Source organism: Sciurus vulgaris (assembly GCF_902686455.1).
Source record: "Sciurus vulgaris genome assembly, chromosome: X".
Taxonomy (NCBI): domain Eukaryota; kingdom Metazoa; phylum Chordata; class Mammalia; order Rodentia; family Sciuridae; genus Sciurus; species Sciurus vulgaris.
Window position 1 is genome coordinate 110,941,109 of NC_136471.1, and position 13,239 is coordinate 110,954,347.

At 33.2% G+C, this 13,239-nt stretch overlaps 1 protein-coding gene across 5 annotated transcripts in view; it reads left to right on the forward strand.

Moving 5' to 3' along the window:
• Positions 1 to 13,239, forward strand: part of DMD (dystrophin) — a 2,089,750-nt gene that overhangs the window by 1,447,510 nt on the left and 629,001 nt on the right. For all 5 annotated transcript variants that reach the window (XM_079122792.1, XM_079122788.1, XM_079122791.1 and 2 more), the window contains one exon: positions 8,788 to 8,905. In XM_079122792.1, the coding sequence (XP_078978918.1) occupies positions 8,788 to 8,905 (118 nt within the window). The remainder of the gene's footprint in view (positions 1 to 8,787; positions 8,906 to 13,239) is intronic.

The window sequence follows — 13,239 nt, forward strand, 5'->3', positions numbered from 1 at the left end:
TGACTTTGAAATTATGCTTCATGATCCCCAATTTAGACCACATTACTTACTGGCTTTGTGACTAAAAGTTTTCATTTTTGCATGTTAAGGGTTTTATGAAATGACAAGTAAATAAATCCCTTAAGTTTCTTGCAACACAATGGTTTGAAAAAGAACATCTTAATCTCTTTTTTGAAAGGGAAGGAATTTATTTTAAAGATGACACACTAATAGTAAATTAGTTTGTCATTATACAGTTACAAGGTAGGAATCAAATTTGGTAGGCTTATGATATGTTTTTAAGCTCCTAAGAATATCAACAAATAACAAAACCATCATTACAGAGAAGTAGAGAAATTTTACAGACTGTCCTATTGTCTTTTGTGAGTTTGAATAGTTATGATAATTTCTTAAATAGCTGTCATTTTTTAATTTTTTAAGTCACCCCAAAATATCAATCATTTTTATATTACCAAGAATAGTGTATGAAACAGACATGTTCTAGCAACTTCCATACTTTTCCAATTATAATTATTCATTTCTTGCATCATTGCTTCCTTTTATTGTATCTAGTCATTTGGTCAGTCAACACTTCTTATTATGGCTATCGGTTTACTGTATTTCCAGGAATGGACCAATAGCTGAGGAAGGTACCCCAGCCAGAAAGAACATGATGTACAAAGTGTGGGATTACTAAAAACTTGCTCCCCCTCAGCTTCAGGTTTTCTAGAATTCATTGCTTTCTAGTTGTCCTTGTGATAAAATCCAAACATTCAAACTGACTTTTAAAAACCTAATCATAGGACAATTATTATATACCAATTAAACAAATAGAAAGTGAGCTATAAACTATTTCCGCTATGCCTAAGCTTATTTCCCATTATTTCTAAATAATCGTAGACTCCAGCCAGCCCATTGAGACTTTATTTCATTTCCATGCCTTAGCTTACACTTTTTCTCCTCCTCATGCCCTATCCAAATTTCTCAAGGCTCAACTACATGACCATCCCTTATACGAAGTCTTTCCTGAAAATCCTCACATGTGGTCATTCCTATATTTGATTTCTTGTAGTAGTTTTTAACACCATTACTCTTCATTTTGGTATTTTTGCTTGATTCTTTTGCAATCCCAGTCTAGCTTCTTGTTCTACCCTATAAGGCCAACCAATATGGACAGCAACAGTGGACTTGTTTGTCTATTGCCGAGGTCCTTCAAGTGGGTGGTGCCAGCAGATCAGCAGGTGAAAGGACAGTGGGTCAAGGGGTACTCAGGTCTTTTTACTGACAGCCACATCTGCTAGCAGGAGGTCTTCCTATAGCCCCTTTTGGGTTCCAATAACTACACCCTATCCTTAGCTTTTCAAGACTTAGGGAGGAAAGGCTCCCTATCCCCATTTGAACTGGGCATTTTTTGATTGCAAGAACCCTGACTAACTTAGTATATAATCTTTTTCTGAAACCAGAAGAGTTTTTACCCCAAATGCATTTTGTTCATGATTGCTGTTTACAAAATACATTTTCAGGAGCTAAGCAAGAGGCATCGAATTGGTATCATTTAATTCATGTTCAGATGTGTTCTTCACCATCAACAATTAACCAGTGTTTCAGTCAAGATATTCAATTATTAATTCTTTACTAACCTCAGAGTTAAAGTTAGGATCAGATACATAATTTGTGGGTTCCACTGAAAAACTAAAATAAGGCCCCTTTTTAAGAAAATTATTTAAAATGTTCTGATGACAACAGCAGAGCATTAAACCAGTCATGAAACACTTCTAATGCAGTCACTTGTATAATTGCACAAGTTGCACACTCAAAAAACTGATCTTGATTGAGGTCTCTGCCTACCCAGGGAAATTCTCACACAGAAAGAACAGAATATTTTTTCTTAACTTTTCTTTTATCCATATTATGAAAACTAGCCCAAAAGATCCTTTTGCCATGTCTTCCAGCAAGCCTAGTGGTTGTTACATACAAAGGATTCCTGGTGACTTGTTTAAACACCCTAGAGTTCTTGAGCTACACATGTGGAATGGAACCCCACCATTATCATTGTAGTACATCTAAATAATCTCTTCCTCCAACTAAATTCTGGGTTCATTGAAAATAATGGTTGGACCCTTAAGAAAATTGGGAGAGGTCTCTAAAATAGAGGTAATTAAAAATACTGATGTACTTGAATTGCGTCTTAAAAGGCCAACCCCTCCATACATTGTTTGTGGAACTTCAAATTACTACAACCACTTTGGAAAGCAGTATGAAGACCCTACAAAAACTAGGCACACAAACATCACATGACCCAGTCATCCCCACTCCTTAGCATTTATTCCAAAAAACTAAAAACAGCATACTATAATGATATAGCCACATCAATGTTTATAGCAGCACAATTCACAATGGCCAAGCTATAGAACCAGCCCAGATACCCATCAGTAGATGAATGAATAAAGTAAACATGGTGCATATACACAATTGAGTTTGAAGACATGAAGACATGAAGAAAAATGAAATCATGGCATTTGATGGTAAATGAATGAAACTAGGAACATTATGCTATGTGGAATAAGCCAGACTCAGAAAATCAAGGGTCAAAAGTTTTCTATCATATGCAGAAGCTAAAGCAAAATAAGGGGAAAAATCACAGGTGATCAGATATCATAAAGATAAAGGGAATATCAGTGGAATAGAAAGATATTGAGAGGGTAGGAGAAGGGAAAGGAAAGGGGAAGAAATGTGTAATGAATTGAACAAAATTATGCTATGTGCATGTATAAATATACCATAGTGAATTCCAACTTTATATATCTGTATACAAAGACCAATCAAAAATAAACGAACTAGTGAAAAGAAGACCAGTGGAGTAGGGGAAAAAGAACAGGGAGAGGAAAAGCAGGGATGAGCTCTGGGACTGAAATTGAGTAAATCAATTTCCATGTATGTATGATTTTGTCAAAATGAACTCAACTGTTATGTATAACTATAATTTACTAATCAAATGAATGAATGAATGAATGAATAAATAAATAGTCAATCCCTGGAATGCATGAGGATACCTGTGTTACTAATGTCCAATTGAAAATTACTCTCATAGGTGGTAGTGTCATGAAATCACCAGCTGACATGGAACCAAAGAGTTGATGAGATGCTTAGGGTATAGAAGAGCAAAAGTAGGTGTCTTAGGACCCAAGATTACATGTGCCATGATAGGAGAAAAAGGGGAAATATTTTATTAGAGAAAATATCTTTGTGAAAGGAAATAAGGAAGAAGCCAGGCAAGGTAGAAGAGCCAGTAGAAAGAGTTATGAGTCTGATCTCAAATGAAAGAAAGAAGAGGAAGTTGAGTGGAAATATGCCAGTGCACTATTCATTCTAAGGAAAGTTCAACAAAGTTGTTTAGGATTTACTGAACCAAAGTCAGCTGAGGAGTCCCTTGTCTCCCAAGAAAGGCTTTGCCTTTGTATCCCCACCACATTCAGACATTGGTGAGGAGCAGTCTATGGGAAGCTCATTTCAGTGCAGTGCAGTGATGGATTTCAACATACAGCAACTGGGGTCCTTAGTCAATTAGATCCCAGTAGAAAAAGGCTTTCATATTCACCAGGTCACCACAGTGGGTATCATTAGCAGTGGGTATCATTATCATAATAATATGAAATTTAAAACCATTTCATATTATTTAGATAAATAGTTGAAGATAGTTTAATCTGGATTCCTCCAGAATACCCTCTTTGATTCCTAAAATTGGTTGGCTATTACTACCTTATGCTTTGATAGTCCCCTATGGTTTCCCTACTATAATACTTATCTCAGTTTATTGTAAGTACTTGTTTACCCTCTTTCATCACTATTAGTTCATTTTCTCTTTGAGGAAAGAATTTTTTTCTCCTACATTTCCCTATCCCCTGTGCCTAGTTCAATGGCTAACATAACAGCAGCATTGAAGAGTATTTGCTGAAACATAAATTGGAGACATTCTATAAAATGCCTGGTTTCTATTCTTCAAAAGTATCCATGCTATGAAGGTCAAAGAAAGGCAAATAACTATTTCAGATTAAAGAAGACTGAGGAGATATGACAACTAAGTGCAGTGCATGAGCTTAGGCCAGGAAATGAAAATATAGCTATAAAGGCCAATAACGAGGTAATTGTCTACTCCGAGTTAAGTGTGTGGATAGAATTATAGTACTAAAGTAATGTTAAATTTCCTGACTTTGAACTTGAGCTGAGGTTCTATAAGAGATTGACTTTGTCCTTATGAAATAAATAACCATGGAAGTACTTAAGAATAAAGGGTCATGAAATCTGCAAATTATTCTCAAATTCTTCAGAAAATGCATATATATAATAAATATATAGATATTATACACAGAGAGAGACACTAAGAGAACTATAAGTGATAAGTAAAATGTAATAAAGATTAACAATTGATAAATCTAGCTGAAGGGTACTTGGGAGTTCTTTTACCATTCTTGCAAGTCTTCTCTGAGTTTGAAATTCTGTAAAACTAAAATGTTCTTTAAGAAAGTAGTCGTTAATGAATAAAGGACAAAAGGATAATCATAGTTAGAAGGTAAATACCAGAAGAGGTGCTAGTAAAACACTCGGAGAAGAAGTAGGGAAGTTATGCCAAGTAGGAAAATCGCCAAGTCAATTTAAAATGTAAATGAGAAGTGAGGAAGCAGAGGGCAATAAAGACAACTTTGGATTTGGCCAGTCTATTTGGAGGAGCAGCTAAATGCAAGACTAGAAGCCAGAATGAAGGTGCTCAGCGAGGCAGTTAAAAGCTAGACAGATGATTAGCGTCCTCAAAGGTAAAGCCCTTTCAGTTACTAGAGAGGCTACAATTTAGTACCTACCTGACTTAACTGCTTATTCTATTTCCTTATGTAAAAGGGTTCTAGAAACTATTTTACCTTGTAGATCTTGAATGTTAATTTTTTGAGTTGTAAATAAAATATAAGATTTGATATTATTACTTTGAAGCCTAATTCATATTTATTTCCTGAAAATAGAAACAGTTGATCATAACCATGAGCTTTTAACTATAACTACATGAAAATTGTTGATTTTTTGTGCAAAAATGTAAAAATACAACATGTTTAGTTGAAGTCTTAGACATATAAATAAATATTTAAGTCAGCAGAGAGTTTTCTATTATAGTATTATTTATGGAGAATTTCATTTTAACAAAAGCAATAATGAATTGTAATTTTTTCTAAGAGTCTAAAATGACCTACTTATACTATGTATAGTTTCACTGTTAAACTCCCTCTTTCATAGGATTGTTATTTATAACCACTTCCCTCAACCCTGGGGGGACTTACTAGGATTAAAGACTTCTGATTCACTTTGTATTTGAAGATTTTTTTTCCCTCCATCTTTGTCCAGCTAGTGGAATCCATGATGAATTCTCATCTCCAAGGGGTAAGCTTTTTTTTTAGTAAAGCCCAGTAGCTGGCTTATGACTCCTTAAAAATAGCATTGATTCTTTCCTTTTCCTGTATTTTGTTTCCTTCCAGAATGATAGAATCCATGTAGACACGATCATCATGCTTAAATACTGCTAAGCATGTGATGGCTTTAGTTTTGTTCATATAACTTATTTGTGTAATAAATATCTGGGCTTGTATCAGGTAAATAAATAAGCACCTTTAGTATTCTATTTGTTGAATATGACTAAAACTAGAATGAGAAAATTAAACCATAGAAGAGGACCGGAGGTCATGTAAGGATGAATATTAGAATAGAAGTTATATATTTGAGAGAGTAACATCTGGTAGAGACAACTAACTGGGGACATAGATTTGTGTCGGTGGTTGATGCTTGGGATCAAACCTGGGCCTTGCACATGTAAAGCAAGTACTCTACCACTGACCTACAACCGCAGACCAAAATTTTGAAGGGAGATATTTTGGGGGTAAGCAGTTTGAATAATGATTAGATCCAAAGTTTCTCTCACTTTTGCATAGCTCCATAGAATACCATTTTATCTTAGAAGTTATGGAATTATAAAACTAAGATGTGAACTCAAATAAATTATAATGGAAAATAAGTAGAATACAGTTAAAAGGAAACCAAATAAAAAGAAACCTTTACTCTCACAGTATGCTTGTGTTCTGTTCATTAGCAGGGTCTTAGTTACTGTATTATAATATCTTAGTTAAAAATACTTAATTGTATGACATCTTCAAATCTTTCCCTTTAATTCTGGAAATGAAATCAAAGGAGAAAATTCCCATTCTACTATACAGGGAAAGCACTAAATAAAGAGTACATTAGTATGTGATAAATTACATAGCAAAATAGATTACTATTTTAGTTTGTTTTTGAAATGAATGTTAGTATGTGATGATCAATGAATGAGATAAAGAGTGGCAATTTTGTTTAGAAATACTTTATAAATTCATAGTTGTATTGCAGTTGTGAATCTCCTTTTAAGGAGGCTGCTTCAAAGGATGTTGTTAATAATCTTCTCAGGTGCTTACAAAGCATGTGTCTGTCAGCAGAATTAGAGAATCACCCAACTAGAGAACAGGTTTCACAATACCCTGAGACCTATTTTGTTCATTAGAGAGGAAAATGGCTTGTTTTAAGTCTAAATTGACATGCTTGCTAATTTCAGCAGTAAAAGCTGTTCATTGTGGTCAGGTTTAATTTAGTCTGGGAAGGTTCACATTAAAGTTGATCAAGTTACTTTTACAACATACTTCTCAAATGAACTTTGAAATCTTAAAAGAAGAAAGAAATGTAGCAGACCTTGAGTAAAGTTTCTAAAAGTGGAAAGCAAATAATAATCTGGTTTTTTGAGGGGAGAACTAATATTAAATCAAAAACAAATAACCTAATAATGATAATATTTTATATAAAAAGTTCAACTCTTCAACACAGTTTTTCATTTAAACTATATACCATACCCAATACATTTGTTCACTATAGTATACATACCCCTTTAATAGCACCTAACTCCTAAAAAATGTACACTAGCATGAACAAATGAGTAAATGAATGAATTTATACATTCCATTAGCTATGTGTATTTAAAGTTATTTATTAATTTAAGGTAGAGATTTGGCTATCTGAGGTTTCTGGGTAAGTCCATGTTAAAAAACATCTATCGAATATATTTAAACATTTATGAGTAGAGAGTTACAAAGCAACTTTTTAACTTACTTTGTCACAGATGACCAGAAGTTAACATTCCAACCCCAGTAAACATCTTCTTTCATAAAATCTATATGCTACTATATGCTTCCTACTTAAAATTTGTTCAATACTCTCTAACTTACTTATGCTACTTACTTCAATAGCTATCTTTGGCAATTTGTTCCATATTTCAAACACACTTTTATGTAAAGAAACCATAAAAGTTAGGAACCTGAAAATTGAATTTTTCTTTTGAGTAATCACAGCTTACAAATGCAGAAAATTTGTTAAAAGTTAACCCCTCCAATTTTTCAATACAGAGAGAGAAAAATGCTCAAAATAAGTGTACAATATTTGGATAAGTTTTCCCCGTTATTTTAATATTACCAAAAGCAATTGAGCTTAAATCTCAAAGCCTATCTCCCTGGCTCTTCACAATGGAAACACTACAGAATGAGCAAATTTGACCTTTTCAAAAACAAAATCCTTAGAAAATCAGTAAAAGTCAAAGAGCATAATAGATGACTGTTTCACAATTACTACTATCTACCACATTTTATCTCTTCACTTTCATCAGTCTCACATAGTAGTAGAAAGAGCATAATATTTAAAATGAGGCAGAATTTCTGGCATGGTTATTATTATAGTTAGTATGAGACTAAAAATGAGAAAATGCGGGTAAAACATCTATCACGGAGTGATTATCAACTACAAATAAATATTAATTTTACTTTCCATAATTGAAATGAAACTTAGTTTGAACCAGAAAAAGGAGAAAGATAATTTTTCACATATTTGGGGAGAATTTTGACCCCTTAGTGCAGAGAGACTAAGATGACAGACTAGATGGATGTTTGAAATACAAGAAGAATTTCTTAATAATTAGCATTGCTACCTATAAATTAAAAAGTTGTTGACTTCATTCTATTTGTTATTTTTATCTAAAGCAGAATTAAATCAAAGTCATTTATGCTGGAGAAGTTTATACCAATATCTAGAGCCTGATGTTCTCCAAACTTGCCTAATCATAAAAGTTATTTATTTAAAATGCAGATTTTCAGTGATTTCCCCTACCAACTCATTAGTCCTGCGATGGGGCAAAGGAATTTTGGTGATTTTTGCAGACAGGCAACTTTGAGGAAAGACTGATTTAACTAATCTACTTCACCTTCTCATTTTACACATGAGGAGCATCAGATACAAGGAAGTAAAATAAGTAATATCTCTTAAATCACTTTCCTGTCTTCTCTGTTTCTAAAATAAATATATACCTTATTTGTGACAGCAAACAGAATGAGATTACAGGTATAAATAACTATCTTTCTGTTAAACACATTGTCATAATTCAAAATTATGTTTCATTATATATAATGACTTAAGTAAATCCACATACTCTGAAATGTCTCCATTCAAGCTCTTCAATAGTGAAGCAAATCTATAATCAAGATTTCACTTGAAATATTATTTGGGATCTAAGTGTAAAACACATTTCTTGTTCAATTATTTTCTATGAAGCCTTCCACAGTAGAGATTTATATCCAATAACATCTTTTTGATTTCTAAAAGTGTTTTGGCTTGTTTGAAAATTGTACTCTGCTTTGTATTCCATAAAAGGAAAGTGCAATGGTGAAGAACCCCAATATTAAATGATATTTGTTCTTCCAGGCAACACTGCAGGATCTGGAACAGAGACGCCCCCAGTTGGAAGAACTCATTACTGCTGCTCAGAATTTGAAAAACAAAACCAGCAATCAAGAAGCTAGAACAATTATTACTGATCGAAGTAAGTCTAAGCATGGGAAATTCAAGGCAAGGGCAAAAATTTCACTAATAATTTAGTTACTATACCCCCACCACATTTACAAAAATAGTGTGAAATAATTGTAAATGATAACTATTATACTGAGTAAGATTTTCAGTCTGTAATGTTATCTTTCAATAACAATCTAATTCTGCTGAACAGAGGAAATATAATTTTCAACAATTCAGGGCTTATATAGTTACAAGGCATGGTGTCCTAGACTTGGTGAGCATAGTATAGCAGAATATTTGCTCCTTAGTTGTCACCTTACTGGGATGACATCCATAGAGATGCTAGTCTCTCCATATTCTTGGTGGTTAGTTCAACCACTAAGTTTCTTCCCAGACAGTTTTTCTTCCCATCTTCAGTGGCAATTACAGATTTGAATGACTCTCTGCTACTTTGATGCCCCCATTGTGTAATATGGGAAATCTTTGTACCATACTATGGTGGACAGAAACTTTGGGAGACTGTGTAAAGCCCGTCTGCCTAGACATTGCACAGACCTTTTCATCTTTATACAGAGTTATTCAGATTGACTATGTGTGATGTTGGTAGTCTTTTGGCTTGAACTTGTCATAGGGCTGCATCTAACTGCAAGGCAGAGGGAACTAATATGCAATGTTAAGACCAAGAAGAAGAAAAACAGATTTGGTAAGAAACTAGTCAATATCTTCCACAATTAATTTGGACTAGGAAGTTAACACTCATGTCCTTTGAGTCTATGTAAGTCATAGGTTGTTGTTTTTATATCCATCATGGCAGGAATAAAATTATCTGTAATGACCAACATAAATTGCTGTTTAATTGATATGTCAGTGTTCTTCCCCCAAACTAGAACCATGAAGGTTCTACCCACCAGGTTGCAACACACTGCACCAAAAAAAATGAATTTACTCAATGATTTACTCAGTAAGAGAATGAATTCCCATTGCATAGTTAAGTGATCTGGTTCTCACCTGAAAAATGAAAACTTGATAAAGATATTTATGCAAATCTTATCATACTATATAGAAAATTATTTCTTAGCTTACTGATGAAAAGTAACTTACTTTTCCTAAGAGGAAAATAACACTAATATATTTTACAGTATCTGTCCAACATTGTCTAAACATTTTCCTTTATCCCTTGGAATCTTGTTTTTTTTTCAAATATTACATTGACTTTTTCATGTTGGAGATTAGAGTTGAGTAACAGGAGGGCAACTTTGTATTACTCTGCTGATATCTAGTGAATTGAATAATTCTGCTTTTCTAAGCTTTTGTCTTTTAGGAATGATACCTTTATAAATATTTGTAACATAATATAAAGATTCTAATCCAAATGGTCCAATAAAGCATTTTCTTAAAAGCAAATCTCTGTTAAACATGTCACATTGCTTATTAAAGGCCTAAGCTAGAATCTTAGTTCCAAATATGCCTGGAGTCATTAATGCTGGTACTAAGCTAATTCTGACAAGTTATGTTTATCTAAACAATGTCATTTCCAGGCCAGCTATGCTTCAGTTTACCTCTCAATTTGAAATCTACGAAATGGGATGGAAATTCAATACTCATAAAGTTTCAATAGTGTTCCAAATAGAATTTTTCTTAGTATAGATTTGATTTTCAGGGAAAGGGCAGAAATAAAATACTTGCTCATAAAATTGCATTTTCCCATTTGACAATTTTGATCTTCCTTTTTTATTGCCCTGCAGCTTCTAGAAATATCTAAAAAGGAATCAGCTAAATAAAGAAAAATATTTAATATGTGTATAATACTATATTGATACATTTTTCCCTCCTTGGTAAATCCCAGTTCATAACTTTGAGCAGTTTGGGAAATCTATACATAGTTATTACATTTTATCAAAAGAAAAGTTCAGTAAAAAAGCAATTCCTCTCTTCTAGCAAAATTCATGCTAAATCTCAAATAATTCGGTCCACAAAATGTCAGCCTGTTTTACTATACAAAACTATTTCCATGATGTCTATTATTTTTAGTTAGTTACATTGATTGAAATCATGTTATAATCTAGGTAAGATAATAAATTTCATTCTAAATGAGTTCAAATAAGACATTCTCCTTCCTGTTTTCTGATGTTCAAATTGATCCTTTATCTTCAATTCTTGAGGTGTCAACCATTCCTGGTTATTTTCGTCTGCAGAAGGTCTGGATCAGGGAACCAAAAGCAGATGGAGGAAGAAGGATTTAAATTTGCTTCTTTGGAAGTGTCTGAATTATGAAAATCTTTTGTACATGTCCATTAATGCTGCAAAACATAATACCATTATACCTTGCATAGCAGTGATGAGGATATGGAAAAAATAACTGCTTTATTTTATTACTCTGTTTCACAAATATTAGCAAATGTGGGTGGGTCCTCTGACATTTGCATTTAAGAGCTTTGCTTCTATTGCTTATACCTTCAAAGCCCCCACCACTACCACTTTAATTATATATAGTAACAGTACATACAGGTTTTGAGGGCAGGTTGCCTGAACTGCCATTGAGCTTTGTGACAAACAAATGGCTAATCTCAGTAAACTGTTGTTGGTTTCCTTTTCTATAAAATAGTTATCACTTGTATCTAACTCAAGGATTGAGAGAATTAGATAACACATGTAGAGCATTTAGATGAGAGTCATAATTAAAAACTCAATGAATGTTGGCTGTTATTTTAATTATAATCTATGAGTGATTTCAATGTTTAGTGTGAATGTAATAACTTTTTTTGGTAGCTGTTTGATTATTTCACCACAAAAAATATTCAAAAGACCAAAAGGAGAAGATTGCTAGGGAAAAGATGAAATAGGATATATAAATAGAATTAACAAATATTTGGAAAAGTCTTTATTTGGATAAACAAGGAAATTCATGGAAGTTATTGTATTTTCAATATTCATTATAAATTTAAGAGGTAGATATTACTATTGTCATGTCAGAGTCTGAGAATTTAGACCTAAAGAGCTTAAGTAATGTGTTTATGGTCTTAGGAAAATGATGAGTGAAGAACTAGAATTCCAACTCATATCAATATGATTTTGAGTCCTGAGGCGTATCAAATGAAAAAGAATGATTCATCAAAAAATGGGAAGGCATATTGATCTGATAACTTAAACATTAAGACTAAACTCAAATTGTTATAAGCTAAATATAATTTTTGTTGCCCTTATTTATATGTCTGTCTTCTAAATATTTAATTTATAAGATTTATAAGATTATTTCTTAAATGTGTAGTAGATATATAGACCAGTGGACCCAGTGACCTACTAGCTTTGTGACCTGGGCCTTAGTAGATCCACTTCTATAAACCATGGTTCCCTCATCATAGGGGGCTAATAATTTTACTTAGTCTGGTAGGATGATTATAAACGATAAATTATGTGATGTTTCTAACGTAAACATGTGACACATTCTAGATGCTAATTAAATATACATATTGTCATGGTGAAATTAACTGGATACACAGATATTAGAGATAGAACATGAAAGGTGTACTATGCAGTCTTTTTATCAACTAAACTGGGAGAAGGACTTCTAAAACAGAATGCAAACTCTAAAGAGTTGTTTCTTTTGAAATTATTTTTTTAGCTAAGGCATTTTCAATCCAGTTCAGAATTCTTTGAGAAATTTGATGACATCTTATAAGTTTTAAGAAAAGAAATTCACATTGTATTGCTTGAAGAGTTGGTATATAAGGCTGTAGAAGGGGAAATGTTCTGTATGAGAATAAAAATACTCACAGGATTTTTGAATTAACTGACAGTTTTATAGCAGCTTTGTCAACCCATCATTCATTGCTACAACCTAATGTATGAAATCCTTCATAGCAAAATAAAAAGGCCATGTTGTTTTCCACATTTTTATGAAATCTCTATTGCTAATGAAATGCCAGCCAATATCTTCCTCTCAGGTATTGTCTATTAGAAGTTTGCTTATTTTAGAAGTGGAGTCAACCATGTAAATTCCCTTCTTTTGACATCTAGCACCTGCTGTCAACCTGTTATAGCTATAAGCAGCTCTTGAAATTTACATTCACCAGGATGCCTCTGGCAACCTAAGAGTTCAATTCAGTTCAACAAACATTAGAATGCTTACTCTGTGCCAGCTAATATCAGAGGTGATGGAGGGGATGCAGGGAGGAATATGATTCAGCCTTTGTCTTAAAAGAGCTCACAATCAAATGTGGGTATTTGGACAAGTAAGACAGTCTAGAACTGGTACTTTCAGTAGAGCAGTTTTAAAGGTTGTTGAGAGAGGGCAAGAAGAGGGGAGATTGGGTCTGAATGAAGGGTTCCTGGGATGCTTCCAAGAGGAGGTTAAATTTGATCTGG